Source organism: Moschus berezovskii, chromosome 7 (genome assembly GCF_049115385.1).
Source record: "Moschus berezovskii isolate FMDL1 chromosome 7, NW_MosBer_1.0, whole genome shotgun sequence".
Lineage (NCBI taxonomy): Eukaryota > Metazoa > Chordata > Mammalia > Artiodactyla > Moschidae > Moschus > Moschus berezovskii.
Window position 1 is genome coordinate 51,149,496 of NC_142466.1, and position 18,418 is coordinate 51,167,913.

The 18,418-nt window shown below is 42.7% G+C and overlaps 1 protein-coding gene across 3 annotated transcripts in view; it reads right to left on the minus strand.

Moving 5' to 3' along the window:
- Positions 1 to 18,418, minus strand: part of DOCK8 (dedicator of cytokinesis 8) — a 245,115-nt gene that overhangs the window by 68,816 nt on the left and 157,881 nt on the right. For all 3 annotated transcript variants that reach the window (XM_055428339.2, XM_055428342.2, XM_088837919.1), the window contains 6 exons: positions 18,013 to 18,108; positions 17,162 to 17,396; positions 14,241 to 14,405; positions 12,948 to 13,117; positions 9,390 to 9,485; positions 5,472 to 5,567 (listed from right to left, as the gene is read on the minus strand). In XM_055428339.2, coding sequence (XP_055284314.2) covers positions 5,472 to 5,567; positions 9,390 to 9,485; positions 12,948 to 13,117; positions 14,241 to 14,405; positions 17,162 to 17,396; positions 18,013 to 18,108 — 858 coding nt within the window. The remainder of the gene's footprint in view (positions 1 to 5,471; positions 5,568 to 9,389; positions 9,486 to 12,947; positions 13,118 to 14,240; positions 14,406 to 17,161; positions 17,397 to 18,012; positions 18,109 to 18,418) is intronic.

Consider the following 18,418-nt stretch of genomic DNA (forward strand, 5'->3'; position numbering starts at 1 on the left):
TGGAGAAGGGAATGGCTAACCTACTCCAGTATTCTCATCTAGAGAATTCCATGGACAGAGGAGCCTGGTGGGCTAGTCTATGGGGCTGCAAAGAGTTGGACATGACTAAATGATTAACACTTTCACCTTTCTAAAAGCTCTAATAGCAGATTTCTGTTTCTAAGAAGCCAGGGCTGGCAATTTTCTTTAGTACTGAGATAAACAGAGATTTAAAAAAAATAAACAAACAAAAAAAAAAAAAAAGAAAAGGTAAACTAAGAAGCAAAAGCAGACAGATAGGTAAATATGTTTTACGTTTTAAGACAATGCCATAGCAAGCTTGGGGAAGACCTAAAAATATAAAATCCTAAAGCCCAAGGTAAGAACCCCAGTTTCTTTTTACAGTACAGTCCTTTTTGGCTCAGGACACAGGGACGTGTCTGTACCCCATAGAGTCACAAACCCTCAGTGGTGTACCTGAATGAGAGATAGGAACTGGACCTGATTTTTGTCTCACAAAGTACCTCTCTTGCTATGATCCTAACTAAGGACCGAGGAAGACAAGCCCCTCTGTTTGGAGCTACCTGCTCGTGGATCCCCAATGCCTAACCCACCCCAGTACTGGGTTTTTAGCACTCACTGTTGTGTTTGGCTCCTGCCTGCTGAGTTTGGCCATTCTACAACCAAATAGATAATCCTCACAATACCATACTTACAGCTAACAGCCTCCTGCCAGACTGTCAGTTACTTGCCAACTACTGTGTCATTTGCATCTCCAGAGAGAAACACACATTAGAAATAGTAGTGGATTCTTGGTCATTATTTGTGGCGTGGGTTAAGGCAGGAAAATATTTTCCTCCATATGGGCCTCTGTGACCCATTCAAAGCAGGGATACTAAGAAACCCTTGGTGTAGACTTCGGGGTAAAGTGGGTCATCATTTACCTCTATGTCCCCAACGTCTGGCTCAACAGTTTCTAGAAGCATGGGGATTTATTCATTAGCAACTGTGAAATCTGCCCAAGGATTGTTTTCAACAGCTCTGATGATGCCAAAGTGGTTGTTCATTAGCACGTGGGCATTAATACAACTAAAGGGTGTTATATCGCCTAGGTAGTTGGCTAAACTCAAGGAGGGTGTAGTTCCTTTCTCTTCAAGCTTCTTGGGAAAACAGCTGTTTGGTGTGGAATCACCTTCTCGTGCATCTGTAAGGCAACTGCATAAGCAACGTGTGGAGGACTGGGCACCCAGTCTGAATCCAAGATCAGTTTCCTTGCAGAGTCTGGCTGGGGCTGCTACTTTTCCATCTGCCTCCACCCTAGCTTCCAGCTCCTTTTCTTGCCCTTCTCTATCTTTGAGCCCTAGGAAGCTGACCTCTGCAGACTACATCATTCAGGACTCCTTGAACTTGGGCTTCCGGTTGGAGCTGGCCAATAGAAGGCACCATCAGAGGACCAGTGGGCAGGAGAAGAGAATGGTCCAGGTAAACACCCAACCCACTGTCCTCATTCCCGGGCAGCGTGCTTCTGGCAGTGTTCCTCTTTGATGTCAGCTCCCGTCATACGGACTCTGTTCTCTGCCTCGGCTTTCTCTCAGCCTCGATTATACTGCTCCTTACCCAGCTTCCAGCACCTCCTGCTCCCTGGGTGTCTCACCAACCCTCCTCTACTCCTGTAACCCTGCACATACCCTGGGCAAAGTCCCTTGGTAAATGCTTTTCAGTTAACCCTTTTGAGCAATGCTGTACTGCCGGGACCCTGACAGACTTAGTTATAACCTACAGAGCCCTAGATAACTGGTGCCCTGGGAGATCTACATGTTGACCAACCCCCTCCAAGTGCTCATTTCAGCAGGACTTTCTTTCCAGCTTCTAATGTTTACCATAAGGGACTCCTAGAGGAAGGAATCCTATCAGCTTTAACTTTTGCTTTCTTTCCTGAGCCTGCTGCTGCTGCTGTAAGTCACTTCACTACTGAGTCCTAATAAATAAATGTGCAAGATCAAAAGCAATTTTCAGCTTTTCCACGGTTCTCAGCTCCCTGCAGTTAGGGGGTTAGGGGCATTGAAGTGGGACTGACAAGGCTTGGTGGACCCACAAACTTCTCCTTATGGCCTTCAAACTTCCTCCAACCCCATCTGTAAACTGGGGACAATGAAAAGCTCCTGTCTGAAGGTTGTCTGAGGATTCAACAAGATAATGCTCACAAGGCTTACAATGGTGCCTGGCATGCATGTAGTTAGGTGCTCAACACATTTTAGATGTTATTATTCTTCCTCCCTTGGGGATGCCAGCTGTTACTGGGACTATATGAAGGACAGAGTCATCATTACATCTGCAGAGAATGCAAACTCGCTTCAGAAAGAGAGCTCTATGATGTCACAAGGAGCCATTCAGGCCTAGCAAAGCTGAATTCATTGCCACTGGGAATGGGATAGTAATTGTGGCACTGCATTAAAGCTGACTTCAGAATACAAAGTTCTCACGTTATTAATATGTTAAGCTAAGAAAATATTTTGTAACTTTAAGTTTCCAAGGAGAAGCAAAATCACAGAGGAACAGAACTTGAACTAGAGCACTGTGGAACTGAGGCTCTGTCCCTCCCTGGCTGAGAGGGCTGGGCTGAGAGGGCTGCTTAGCCTTGGGGTCCTGCGTGTGCACTGGGGATAACTGCTCATGATAACCTTGTAATTTATAACTATTAAATGAGATCTAAGAATGATTAAGTGACATGTGTGCATATGTGTGAGTAAATAATATGAAACATTTTTTTGGCTTCACCATGAAGCTTGCAGGATCTTAATTCCCCAACCAGGCATTGAACCCAGGGCCACAAAAGTGAAAGCTCAGAGTCCTGACCACTGGACTAACAGGGAATTCCCAATATGAAACATATTTGAATCGAGATACTGCTTTCCTTTGGGACTCTCTTCTTAATGAAAAATCTGTTGGTCACTCAGTTGTGTCTGACTCTTTGTGACCCCATGGACTGCAGCCCACCAGGCTCCTCTGTCCATGGAATTCTCAGGCAAGAATACTGGAGTGGCAGCCATTCCCTTCTCCAGGGGATCTTCCCTTCTCCCAGGGATTCAACCTGGGTCTCCTGCATTGCAGGCAGATTCTTTACCATCTGAGCCATCAGGAAGATTCTATAATATCAAAACGAGCTTTTGCTTCATGTCTTTCAAAATTTGCAGTATGGAAGATCAACTCAGTTGAAGATTATTTGTATGAATTATCTATAGATGGATTATGAGCTGAGTAAATCTTTATGGAGAAACTTGATGGTGGGTGGGATGGGTACAAAGAAGCAGGATGTACTGGGCATGGAGTGGTGGTTTTGAGTCTTTTCTTCCCTCAAGAATTTATGGCCAGCCTTTTCCTGCCAAAGCACAAAGCTCGTGTCTCACTGCTAATGCTGCTGCTCCAAGACTTGTGATCTGCAGCCATCCACCTGAATCAGCTTGGCTTTAGAATGCAAACTCCTGGTGCGAGATGCACATAAAGACCCTTAGCTTTGTTCGGGCCTCGCAGAGCAGAGGCAGTGTGGACTAGTGGATCTTCAGTGTGCTTGGAAGGCACTTGCACCATCGGCTCCCTGTCCCTCATTGCACTCAGCATTCTAGGAAGGGGTCCGGATCTGCGTGATTCTCATTAAGCACTCACAGGTGATTCTGCTGCAAGCATCTGGCATTGTGCTCTGAAAAGACATCTCTAGCAATACTTTTTTCCAATGAGGGGTGGGAAATCAGTGGAACTCTAAGGCAGGGCAGGGATCCCCAACTTCTGGGACCTAATGCCTGATGATCTGAGGTGGAGTTGATGTAATAATAATAGAAATAACGTGCACAGTAAGTGTAATGCACTTGAATCATCCTGAAACCACCTCCCCTCACCCCTGGTTCATGGAAAAACTGTCCTCCACACAACTGGTCCCCGGTGCCAAAAAGGCTGGGGACTGCTGCTCTAGCAGGTTTAAACCCTTGATGTGCTTCTGCTGCAGGGGCTTGACTTCTTTTAAGCTCTACTGCACATTACTTCCCATTTCCTCAACAATGTGTGCTTTATTTTTGTTTCCTTTGACCTTCTTGTTCTCTGTATCCTGTTCCATGTCCACAGAGAACATGTCTTGTTTTCTATGTTCAGTATTGTCCTCTTTCACCTGGGCTTGAACTTACATAGATAAACTAGAGCTCAGGTGAAAATCCCACCATCTTTCTCTTAAAAAAAATTATCCACTTAAAAACAGTGTCACAGAGGAAAAACATCCCGTCAATGTGAAGCTAACACTGTTACTAAATTTTAGTCCAGTCTTTATCCTCTGGAGTGTCTGTGTGTGTATTTTTGTGTAGTTAGTGTCTGTGTTTTCATACTTTTTCATTTAAACTCATTTCACAAAGAATCTCTATTTACAAACATTGACAAAATGCTTATTCTAGTGGCTTTATGGTAAAATCCTTTCACTTCCAGTATAAAATAGGTATTACTATTATTCTCTTCATTTTTAAATTAAAGAGTATGTTATACCGTTTGATTTTCTGCTAGAGAACAGATAGAAGTTGCAGGTAAACATATCTACAAGTTTCATTTTTCCCCTCAATGAGTATTAGTTGGTGCTTGTATGATGTCAAGCCATGTTCTGCATCTAAAGGCAGAATAATGAAGAAGACAGACCCAAATCCTAGAAATCCAATGCGCAAGAGAGAAAAACAAATTGTGATAAGCACTAAGAAGGAAATAAAGAGGGTGTTTAAAAAGAGAGGAATAGAGTGGTAGACATATTAAGGTATGAGGAAGTTAGCACAGGCCTCTAAGAGGTGGTGACATTAACGCTGAGACCTAAAGAGAACACCACCCCCCCCAGCCTCCAAAGTGTGTATGTGTGCAGGGGATGGGGGAAATGAAAGGGAGGGAGTGGGGAGAGCATCTTTAAAAGGCTCTGAGACTGAAAAAGCCTCAGCATCTTCAAAGGATCAAACTGGAAACAATGTGGCTGAAAGAGGCGGGGAATGGTCTTAAGAGGAGGTTAGAGATGAAGGGAAGCAGAATCATACAAGGGCTTTTTAGGCCTTGAGAAAAATGTGCGCTTTATTTCCAGCACTCTGAAAATCACTGAAAGGTTTTAAAGAGGAAAGTGTCATTACCTGGTAACACTGAGTTGCCCTGTACAGACTGGATGGGCAGAGGGCAAAAATGAGTATATGTGGGCAAGGAGGATGTGATTGCAGGCATGATGGCAGCTTGGCCAGACGGGGAGTGGTAAAGATGGTGAGATGTGGCAGGTGCAGGTACATTTTCAAGGCAGAATCAGTAACGTTTGGCGGAAGGTGGATGAAGGGGTGAGGGAGAGTTAACACTGAAAGAATGAGCCCAGGGTTTCTCAGGAGCAACTCAGTAGAGAAGATGTCAGTTCCTACTACAGGGAACCTCACTGTCTGTCTAAATGCGGTGTCTGTGCCCTGCTGAGCACAGATATACACGTGTAAGAATCTCACCAGAAGCTCAAAGAAGAACCAGGAGTACTTGAAGACTGTTTCTTTCACCATTCCGGTGCTGACCACCATCTGTAGGGCAAGCTCCTCATGGAAATGCTGGACAACAAACACAAAAATATTACACGTATGTAATGACAGTCTGTATTAGGTGCTTTATTTGCCAATTTTTCTTTTTTCCCAGTTGTAATACTCTGTTAGTATTGATGCATTTGTCCCAGATGTCTTAGACCACAGTGGATGGTAAAGTCAATGCTGAAATAACCTGAGAATGGAGGGCGTTTTAAGCAGGCAGAAGGCTGGTGGTGGCACTGTACTGGACAGCTAGATTGGAAGGAATGGCCTCATCAGGGAAACGAAGCTTCTATGGGGGAAGCATTCATGGGCAGCAGTTGGAACTGGGACTGTCTGTTATCTTCCTCCCAGGTTCCACTGTAAACCCTCTGCGTGACCATGTATAAACCATTCCTCTCCTAACCCTCAGTTTTCTCATATATAAACTCGATTGGTGGCAATGGTTCTCAGATTTGAATGTGCACCAGAATCCCCTGGAGGGCTTGCTAGGAAACAGATTGCTGAGCCCACCTCCAGCGTTTCAGATTCAGCAGGTCTGGAACAGGGCCTGAGGTTATGTGCTGGTCCAGGAACCTCAATTAGAAAAACACTGTCAAGACGGTATTTTGTTTTTATAATCCGTCTATGGCTTTGTGGGAAATGAGATGAGTTCAGTTTATGAGTAGTGGTGGTTAAGTCACTAAGTCATGTCCGACTCTTGTGACCCCATGGACTGTAGCCCACCAGGCTCCTCTGTCCATGAGATTCTCTAGGCAAGAACACTGGAGTGGGTTGCTATTTCCTTCTCCAGGGGATCTTCCTGACCCAGGAATTGAACCTGGGTCTCCTGCACTGCAGGCGGAGCTACAAGAGAAGTCTTATTAGTAGATTATGTGTGTTAAAAGGTATAGAGGTAGCAGCTTGAACTCTCTCAGTGTTCCAGGGTCTGATGCTCCACTTTACGTCTACACTTCTCACCAAGTCATGAGACTGCTCATCGGACTGCAAATGTAGCAGTTATTTCTTACACCTTTTGCATCTTCCCTGTCCCCTAGTTTATCTGGATCCTTGTTAACATTCTGGACAACAGCTGTGATGGCAAACAAGGTTAACAGCAAAGGTGAGGCAACCAACCCAGGTCAGTTTGCCTGTCACCTCACTAAGCCACATATGCTTTAAGGCCAACAAGCCATCAGTCGCTATGATGGAGCAGACAGTGCACCCTGAGGGGAACTCAGAATGGAGAAAGACAGCATACTGACTCTAGATAGTAAAGGTGCATATCGAAGGAATAATTTCAATGAGCCCAGACTCTTGTATCTTCCCATATATAGAAAACCACTAAAATCATTAACTCAAGATGTCTAGTTTTTGTGAACATCTTTTGATGTGCAACTACACGTTTTTGGTTTCTTTTCCAGTAAAACCTCCTATAAATCCTGGCTCTTTCCTTGACTCTGAAATAGTCCCTCAGAGATAACTGAGAGACTGTTTTCCAGGGTACAGTCCTCAATAACGTCCCCCAATAAAACATAACTCTCAAATTTTAGCTTGTGCATGTTTTTACCAGTCAACACTGTCCTGGCCTTAACATGGAAAGCCCTGCATCCCAAGGACCCCCTAAGACTCAGGAAAACTAGGATAGATGGTTACTCTAACTGATGGCAAAAATGACATCTGAGCATTTTCTGTGGATTTCATTTATCTTACAACCATAAAATGTAGAATAAATACAGATGAACTCATTTTTTTTTTATTATTGCTCAGTGGGTAAGAAAGCTGAAACTACTTGAATACCCTAATATCACATCCTAGGGTAATGGCATATGTGAAAATAAACTTTTAAAGTCAACACTCAAAGTAAAAATTGATTAGAGCAAAGCTTACCCTTGATAAACCTTTAAATTACCCATACTGTACAGTAGGTATGCAAAACATACCTACTTACTACCTACTTACCTACTACTTACCTACCTACTTACTGATTCTTAAGTACAGTAAAATTGGAGAGTTACTCAGATAAACTAAAAGGAGACAAACAGAAAGTTCTCCGTGTAGATGTCTGGGTATTTGAACTAGTGACATCCCTGGATGACTAATGGGGACAAATGGAGAATGCTAAAATGTTTCTGCTTGTCATTGGTCCCACTTCACTCTGTTAAGTGAGTAAAACCTTTACAATTTTAATATATGTGAAAACGTGTGTGCTGTTGCGGGACTTCAGGGAAGTTCCTCCTCTTGGGAGAGGTGCAGGGCTGCATGTTAATCTAGCAGGTGGTCTAAGCTCGCTTGTGATGAAACTCGGCTATACCTGGATCTTCCTATTGTAAGAGAGACACTTCATGAGCTTCAAAGGTAACCTCTGGAAAATAGGTCAGTTTGATCGCCAGAGTCTTGTGGCAAGAGGAGATTAGAGGACGATAAGCTGCTTCTTAAAGTAATTTATGCTGCTTACCAGGCAACGTTATTACAAGAACACCTTGCTCTGGAGGTTACAGAAAACAGCCAAGCAGCTAAACCCTGTTTGCTGAGCAACTAAGGAGACACACTAGCTAAACCTTCCCCTTAAATGAAATGATTCTCTTCTGGTCATTGAAATGACCAGAAACAAAATCAAAACAAATTAATTGCTCCCAGAGGAAATCAGGCCCTGCCTGAAGAAAACAGGCTATAGGCAAATCATGGTCCTTAAGAAGGAAAACAGTACTTGTAACCAGTCCCTGCAAAGCTCAAAGCTAAGATTTAGAGTAGGTGACATATTTATTTTCAACACTTCATACATCTTCTTTCACTTCTCCTTTTAGAATTAACTCTTGGTACCTCTTTCCAGACAAGCAGAGCCCAGTCCCAGACTTGCAGTCCAAGTCTGCAGCACCGGACCTTCCAGGGCTTCCCCATGCCTGATTTTTCCCTCACCTAGGCCAAAGTGAGCTGTGCTGAGGCTCATTCCCTTGGGGCCTGTTGAATACACATATTTCCCTGTTAGCTTCTGCAAAGAGTTTCCTATATTAGCCTTCCAATCAGCATATTTACATTTTAATAAGGGTCTTGAAAGACACTCAAGACATTAACTTAAGTAGTGACTAAATTGGTGAGATCCTTGGATACCAGGCAGAGGTGAAAACTTGGGGCAGACACGTGTTATTTCTTTTTTATTCCACACCGTTAGATTATGTAACATGTGACAACTGAAGAATTCTATTAATATAAAGACACCTGGTGAGCGGTTTAACAGCTTGTCAAGTCTCTGAATTCATAGGTAAGGCTGATTAGAAAGAATTACAAGGAAGCTTTTCATGTCTGATACAGTATTGAAAGGCTCATGCTCAGTCGTGTCTGATTCTTTGTGACTCTATGGACTATAGCCTGCCAGGCTCCTCTGGTCCATGGGATTTTCCCGGCAAGAATACTGGAGTGGGTTGTCATTGAAATAAATGATACCTAGTTACTGCCTTCACTGTGTTGAGGATGAATTGTCCCCAGTTCTCCTTTTACTAAAAAAGAAGCTAACACAGTATGGTTCCTGGACTAGCATCATCTGGGGACTTGTCAGAAATGTAAACCCTTGGACCCTACTTTAGATCTACTGAATCAGAAACTCTAGGGGCCAGCAGTCAGTTTTAACAAACCACCCAAGTACTTCTGATGCACAGTAAGTTGGAGAACCACTGAGTTAGGAGGTAACTGGGTGGTCAAAAAATGAGGGATCTGGAACAGGGCTGCCAAAGTGTGTGTGTGTGTGTGTGTGTGTGTGTGTGTGTGTGTGTTTGGTATATACATTAGAAGGGCCAGAACAAGGAAGGAAAGTACTATTTTAATAACAGTGAGAAGGTGGGCAACGTATCCTCACACGGCTCTGTTCGGTACCTTTTTGCTGACTGGCCTAGGGGCTGTTGTTGAACTTGGAGCATCACTATTGCTGGAGCAATAGTAAGACATCCGGTTGCAGCTGCGATCACCAATCTGAAATACACAAACCAGGACTCCACAGTCAACCCATAGTGGTCCCCAGAAAGATGAGCCAATGGCCTGGAAATCAGCTTAGAATTCACTGTTAATGTATTTTTTTTTCTTGTTACAAAGGTAAAACAATTGCCAAAAATAAACATAAAAGCAAATAAGGTAAAGTATACCTAATCCTACTTGCTCCCGAGATATTCACTGTTAGCTGGTATGGAGCCACCTAGAGTCACATCCTAGTTAAGAAACAGTCCCTTCAACTAAGTCTCTGACTTAACTGGAAAGAAGGGGAAAAAAATGTGTGGGAACAGTGCCTCTCTGTGGGTTAACGTGGTACTGTTCCCAGTCTCCTCTACACTATTTAATAATTTGTCAAAAATGAAGAGGAAGGTGGGAGGGGGGTTCAAGAAGGGGAACACATGTACACCTGGGGCAGATTTGTGTCTGAAAGGAAGATGAGGCTTGATTCTTCTAGACAAAATTTTCTCCCCTCACTACCAAATAATTTAACAATTGTTAACCCAGTCCACAGAGAAATTTAAAATCTTCACTTTCATTAAAGGAAACTGTAAAAATAAAATCTGTCAGTAATAGCTGCTATCCACTTCTCCCCTAGGCAATCTGAAATGATATTGTCTGCCTGGAGAAACCCAGGAACGGGGGAGCCTGGTGGGCTGCCATCTATGGGGTCTCACAGAGTCGGACACGACTGAAGTGACTTAGCAGCAGCAGCAAAGGGGACTTAGATGTGAAACTGAACCATGGTGTGCTCAGTTCAGTTCAGTTCAGTCGCTCAGTTGTGTCCGATTCTCCACGACCCCATGAATCACAGCACGCCAGGCCTCCCTGTGAATCACCAATTCCCGGAGTTCACTCAAACTCATGTCCACAGAGTCGGTGATGCCATCCAGCCATCTCATTCTCGGTCGTCCCCTTCTCCTCCCGCCCCCAACCTTTCCCAGCATCAGAGTCTTTTCCAGTGAGTCAACTTGTTGCATGAGGTGGTCAAAGTATTGCAGTTTCAGCTTTAGCATCAGTCCTTCCAATGAACACCCAGGATCGACATCCCTTAGAATGGACTGATTGGATCTCCTTGCAGTCCAAGGGACTCTCAAGAGTCTTCTCCAACACCACAGTTCAAAAGCATCAATTCGTGGGTGATCAGCTTTCTTCACAGTCCAACTCTCACATCCATACATGACCACGGGAAAAACCATAGCCTTGACTAGACGGACCTTTGTTGGCAAAGTAATGTCTCTGCTTTTTAATATATTATCAAGGTTGGTCATAACTTTCCTTCCAAGGAGTAAGACGTCTTTTAATTTCATGGCTGCAATCAGCATCTGCAGTGATTTTGGAGCCCCAAAAAATAAAGTCTGACACTGTTTCCACTGTTTTTCCATCTATTTCCCATGAAGTGATGGGACCAGATGCCATGATCTTTGTTTTCTGGTGTGCTGGCCAATGCTTAACAACCAGCTCTCAGAAGGGAGGGGGTGATCTGTAGAATTTGCCAATTTCTGTGCTGTGAATGCTTCCATCATGCCTGATTTCAAGTTATCGTGACATTACTGAATATGGTGTTGGGAAGAGATATGCAGTAGCAAACTGACCATACAGTATTTCCACTGCACAGAAACAACAGACATAAATAACCTCGAAAATACAGATAACAATAAAATATAGTAAAATACTTATGAAGGGATGAAATTTGAGTACTCCCTTGTAAAAATGGAATAATTTCAGATTTGTGAATAAGCTGCAGATGTTGCACAGAAAGTTCTTGGATACCCTTCGCCAAACTCCTCTTATGTTATATTTTACATAACTATGGTATATTTGTCAAGATTAAGAGATTAGCACTGCACATTAACTGTTAACTATACCATAGGCTTTATTCAAATTTCACCAGTTTTTCCACTTGTGCCCTGTTGTGTTCCAGGAGACCACAATGCATTTAGATTACCTTTTTCCTATAACTTATGTGTTAATTGATATAATTTAATTTTTAATAAGGTCTGTGTTTAACAACTGGTTCAGAAAATTCCTGGAAATTTAACAATCAGTTCTCAGAAACTGATATGAACCAGCTCCAGCACATCCTTGCATTTATTCGGTAAATCAAAAAAGGTATTTCATACAATTTCATAAGATATAACCTATATATCATCAGAATCTCTAGGAGTGGATCTATAGATGCTTCTGACATTCACCCAGGGTTCAGAACCTCTGTAGAAACAAGGAAAATCAGGCTCAGGGCAGGAACAGACTTGCCCATGACCACAGGCCTGAGTGCGATCAGATCAAGACCAACCCTGGTCTCCAGATTTTCTGTCTCACAACATAATGTCTCAAGTGGGTGTCTCAAGGGAAATGATGTAAAAGGCTAAAGAGTTTGATTTATCTTCATCAGAGAAAATGACTTTATTATAAAAGATTAGCCAACCTGAGGTCACAGATAACTGGAAAGAAAATTAGATTAAGAATTCATGGCAGTTTTATACATATATGAAAAACCACTGAATTACACATTTTAATGGGGTGAATTTTTTAGTATGTGAATTGTATCACAATTAAAACAAATTTCAAATGAGAGGCATTCTACAAAATACCTGACCAATATGCTTCAAAACTGTCAAAGTACTCAAAAACAAGGAAAAACTAAGAAAGTGTCATAACCTAAAGGAGCTAAGGAGATATTACTACAAAATATAATGTGGTATCCTGGGTGGGATAGAATAGAAATAATACATTCAGGAAAAACTGAGAATATATGAATAAAATATAAATTTTAGTTAATAACATGTTATATTTGGTTCATTAATTGTGACAAATATGCTAAAAATATTAGTAACCAGAAAACTATTGAGCACACAAAAATTTTCAGTTATATATAGATGTAATTCTATACATCCAAAATGTTTATAAAATAAAAAGTTGATGAAAAAAATAAAGAATTCATGAAAAGAAAACAATCTAGGGCAAGTCACCAACCCTCTCAAGATCTCAATTTTTGTTTACAAAACTTGACTTTGATCTTTGGGGTTCTTACATGGGATAATCAATCTATGGATGTTAACAAATCTAAAAGGCAGGTATTAAAAAATAATACAAAACAAAATGAAAAAAATCCTTTCTAGGCATCAAAAACAGTTAAAGCAAATTTTTCCCCTGAAAATGAAACTCAAGGTATTCACAGATGCCATGGGGCTAAACCAGCTATGCTCAAGAAACTTCCCACCCAAGTCCACTAACTCTGCTCAGACCCCCAAATGCCAGTCTTGCCTCTACATCTTTCAGAATGGTCTCAGTAATTTCAAAATAAAAGAATTTGAATAACTTGAAAGCTGTGCATTTGACCAAGACAGTAGGCAGCAGGAGTGGGTGATTTTGTGTTGTCTCTCCAAGTGTTAGTCAGAAATTAAATAGCCCACGTCTCTATCCAGGGTTTGACACCTGCCTTACCTTTGAAGACATGATGTTCTTAACTTCCTCATCTGCTGCACAGTGTGTCCCTGCGAGGTCTGGGTTACTGCTGCTCATCACCCGGGCCTGCAGCAGCTTTGAACTCACAGCTGCAGCAGATGTGCGTCCATACGTGTGGTAGCGAGGGTCTGGGAGGACAGTGGGGCCACCTGCAACCCACCAGGTACGGACATGTCAACAGAAAGGGATCAGAGTGACTTACTGGTTTGAGAAGGAACCAAGGAGGGATGAGGTAGATAGTAGAGCAGACACTCAACAGATTAGGTCTTGGAATTAGGGTCTTATTAGCAAATGCCTAAGGGAGACAAATTTGGGGGGAAAGATAGGGTGTAAGGCAGTAGGGAGAGGTAAGGACTGTGGTAAACTGCAAGCTCATGTCTCATCCAAAGACAAGGGCTACTCCTCAGCTGCTCCTCAGCTCTAGCTTATTACTTCTCGAGACAAGCTGGAAATGTGGGTATTTTTATTTATTATTAAATGATGACAGCTTTATAAGTCTTGTATTTCTGAGATTTGAGAATCCAAGGAACCCTCTGAGCCTTATAAGAATATGAATACACTATATATAGAAATGTCTTTTGCCTTTAAGTATTTACATATGTTCAAATATATAATTTGATTATGTAAGTCTGTGAATATTACAAATATTTTTAAAAACATTTGAAATTATAGGTTTACTTGAAATGAGGCTACATGGACTAATAAACATGCCAAGTTAATTTGTTAGGGCCTGGAATTTTGTTAACTGATTGATGCTACTTTTTATATCATGCTGACCAGATGCTCTGGTTGAGTGGAGAAATGAATTATTATTACTTCAGTTAAGTTTGGGAGGAAATGAGAAAAAGGATTTATTTTTTTGTAATGTAAAGTTTAGGAGCCACTGCTTACCACTGCTATCAAAGACATATTTTTTCCTTATCATTATTCTCCTAGAATCTAAGGCATCTGTTGTTACTTCCCCAGCTCTTACAAAAAGAGATTCTCAGCTGAATTAGAAATTACCAACTGGGTAAAGATCAGTGATGGATTATCAAACAAGCAGAAAAAAATAAGTGCTCAGAGTACAAAAAAAGAGGAGGAAGGCTGATAGAAAGCAAGGCAGAAATATCTAGAAATAAGCTTTCAATTTCAACATTCATGTAAGTTTTTCTCACTCTGAAAAATAAAGTTTAACTTCCGGGCTTTTAATTTTATTTTGAATTCTGTAGCAGCGGGGTGGGGGTGAGGATGCCCTGCCCACCAGACTCCTGCCCGCGGGGGTGCCGGTACCTGACTTGGGCGTGTCCCTCTGCGGCTCCGGCAGGCGGAAGACGTAGTGCACATACGAGGCCAGCAGGCAGTTCCTCCCATGCTGGTCCTTGCCCAGGCCCTTGCTGTTGTGCAGACTGTTGGCGGTGACCACCACGGACTCGAAGGCAAACTGTGAGAAGTTGGCTGAGGAACCAAGAGAAAAACGGGTGGCCCCACAGTGGGTCCTTAATGAACTTGAGGTGGAACATTCTTTGGGGGCAGTGATAAGGAGTCCTGGTCACTGACCAGCTGAACCAGGCCAGTTAAGATGGTGGCCTGGGGCAGGGTGAGTTGTTTTAGTAAATTCTAGTGTGTGGCTCTGCTACTGCAAAGGACTTCACATCTTCCTTCTGCCAGTGCTGTGGTTTTTCAGGACAAAGATGTGAGCGTGTTCAGACAGCCTCGCCTCTTGAAACCATGCTGTAAATGGGTGCTATTCAGGGGGGACTGCTCTGACATCATCAGTATCATCGAGGATCCTGTTAGAAGTGTAGAATCTCAAGTCCCACCCCAGACCTACTGAGTCAGAATCTGCATTTTAACCAGGTGCCCACGTCATTCTTACGTACACTCTGGTTTGAGATGGGTTGTTGCACAACACAGATTCTTGGTGCACAGATTAACCTAAAAACATATGTGTATTATGTCAGTCCCTGGTCCTGTACAAACAATGCTTCACCATACAGGCTCTGTGTTTAGGAGCTCAAGCCCTCCATAATTTGGCTCCACCCTACTTATTCCACCTGGTACCCTTTCCTGTTCAAATTCAACTTCCTTAAAATAAGGCAGTTTTTATATTGTCCTCATCATATCTGCTTCTCACTTCTGCAATTTTGCTCATGCTGTTGTCCTCACTAGAAAGCCCACGTTGCTCCCAGCAACAAAATCATACCTACTCTTCAATGCTCGGCACAATCCCATCTCCTCAAGGAAGCCTCTGACTCCACTCAGTCCCAGGCTTAATTGACACCATATTACAAGGTTCTTAGAATATTTTCAGTGGTAAACTCTGTCTCTCTGATAGGCTGGAAGCCTTTCTAGGGCAAAGTGCATTTCTCATACTTTGTTGTCTCCTCACTATGTCTTCTATTATGCCTGACACAGATAAGTTCTGAATAAATAACTTTGAGAATAAGCACCTCTAACCATTCTGCCTGTTCCAATACCCTAGAGTCCCAAATGTCAGCTCAAAATGTGTATACGAATGCTTTGTCTAGCAAATGAGTCCATAGCTGGGGATGACCTATAAAGTAGTATACCAAACATGTGGGGGAGGAAAATAGAAAGAAATCCAGGGAAGGAAGAGATGGCCACTCCACAGGAATCGAGCTGGAGAGGCACCAGCTACATGAATGAGAAGTTACCTGACAACACAGGATGCCTTGTCTGTGCAGGTACAGGAGATGCCCTCCAGGATACAATACACCCAGGGATTCAGAGGTCACGCTCTTCCCTAGCTCTGAAAGTTCCCCCGTATGTCCTAGGCCACACGTTCATTATTCCCTCCCCACCAACTTACTCCTATTACATGGCCCAATAGTGTTATTTCCTTCCTTAATGACACTCCCTGAAAAGTGTATTTTGATACTTTTTTCTGAATCACTTTTTTTGGTGAACCATACACTCTGGTTCTCTGCTTTTGCCAATCTCATCTCATCTCACTGTTTTCATTTTGGCTTCTTTCCTTTTATCCCTCCTTTAAAGCCATCCTAAACACAGTCTCCTTGGGGGTTCCTTCTTCCTCCCAAATGGATATTCACCATGCCCCCAACAATATTTAGCTGTGTTCCTTTGAGGACTTGCCTCCTGTGCTGCTGCTCTTTGCTATATTTTATTCTAAGTCCCATTGATTATTATTGCAAAACCTACAACTCTAAGCACAGTACTGGCAGCATGGAGGATACCCAAAGGTAACTGCTAAGCTGGAAAACACAAAATAATACAAGCCCTGCTGGAAAAAGTGGCAAACAAAGATGCCTACAGAAGCCAGTCTATTTCTGAAGCAGTTAGAAAAGCCACTGGACCCAGGCACTACCTCATGTTATTTCCAACGGAAGTCTTACATATTGTATTTAGGGTTCATTTGTTAAAAGTAAACATTTAAGATGAGCAGTTGCCATGGCTGAGGGGAGGGGAGAATGGGGTGACTGCTCAGGAGTATAGGGTTTCATTTGAGGCTGATGAAAATAGTCTGGAATTAGGTAGTGGTGATAGTTGCATTACCTAGTGAATATACTAAAAACCACTGAATTGTGCACTGCAGTGAATTTTATGGTATGACATTATATCTCAATGGATCACACTGCACTGAATTTCAATTTACAGTGTTCCTTTACTTCCATTCAATCTGGGTTATCTTATTTCTTTAAAACACGGGATTCCTTTGTCAAATCAGCAAAAATATTTCAGAGATTAAAGGAATCCATCAATTACTGTGGGTGTGCTCAGCTGTGTCTGATTCTTTGTGACCCCATGGACTATAGCCCGCCAGGCTCCTCTGTCCAGGGGATTTCTGAGGCAAGAATACTGGAGTCAGTAGCCATTCCCTCCTTCAGGGGATCTTCCCAACCCAGGAATTGAGCCTGAGTCTCCTGCATCTCCTGCACTGCAGGCAAATTCTTTACTGATGAGCCATCGGGGAAGCCCCCATCAATTACTAAGAATGGAATTTAAACGACTGCCTTCAGTCATTCAACACATTTAATATTTTTTTTAATCTATAACTTCAAGCATCCCATATTAATGTTTCTTTTTTCAAACACCCAGGGAGTCTCAAAAAAAACAGCAGTGGACTTGGTCTCCTCTGGACTCACAGCCTCGATAAGATCCCACTGGCCCTGCTCCCATGTTTCTAAAGTAAGGCCCTGCCTGTCTCTTCCCAACCCCCCAAGGCCTCCTACCTGGCTGACCAGCGATGACCATGGGCTGCACAAACAGCTGGAAGAGCTTGTCCAGCACGAGATGCAGGAAGAGCACAAGCGGCTCCAGGCGGGAGGAATTCAGGCAGATGATGCTGAGCTTCAGCTCGTGCTCCAGCGCCGACTCACTGATCTTCTGGTCCAGCACACGAATGGGGAAGGCCACCTGGCTCTCCAGGGAGTGGCAGAGGGTGAAGAACTTCTCCAGATGGTTGTCCTGGGGAGGCAGACGGCAGGCCTCATACCATCAGCCCTCACCGGTGGATTCATAAACACAATCAGATAGCGACTTCTGGGAAGAACCGCTTATCCAGTGTTTCAGAGCAGAAGGTCTAAGACATGGATGTTTCAGACCCAGGTTATGACTTTCTTCGCAGAGTGGTGGGCACAACACAGATCCTCTCAACAATTATTAACTGAAGAAAAATAATTGTACTCAGACCTGTTTATAGGCAAGGGCAAATACACCGGGCAAACACAATGCCAAAATAAGGGCCTAAGCCGATGCAAAACGCAGTCAGTGGCAGGAAAAGAAGGGAAAGCAGAACTGAAAATAATGCTGGAGGAAAAATGGCAGAGTTACAGACAGAAACGTCTGACGGTGCAGGTACCAGGTTGCTTCAACATTTTTATAAGGTCTTTATTTCTTTCATCATTAAATAAAACCTAACAGGTTTTCAATTTCCCACACAGAACTAAAGGGTCTTTTTTTTTGGTTTTATCCGTGCACAAAGCTTTTCATTGATCTTTCATTCTTAGGAGTCTCTCTGCTGCACCCCATCTTCATTATTAGGCTTTTGCTCTGATTTAAACTTGACCTTGATGTTCCTTACCTGGGTGTGAACAGAAGAAACAGCTTGCACTTCAATATTGAATACTCCCTTATGTCCTTCAGCCCATTTAATGGGAGGATTCTGTGAAGGGACTTTCTGTATTAAAAGGGAAAAATAAAAGCAATTCAATTCTCTTTTCTCATTACTAATAAGAAGCAACTTGGCAGTAGATATCAGGGTTATACAAATATAAAAATCCCTGGAAAACACAACTTGGCCTTAGAGTTAGGAGCCCTGGATTCAAGTTCAGTTCTATAACGAACTACTTATTTTTACTTTGACAGGTCAGTGAGACTCTCCGGGACTTTGTTTTCTCATGCTGAAAGGAGGGGTTTGAAGTGAGTGATCTGTCAAATTTAAGCTTCCATCCAGCAGCTGGTAATCCTAAGAACCGAAGTAATAGCCT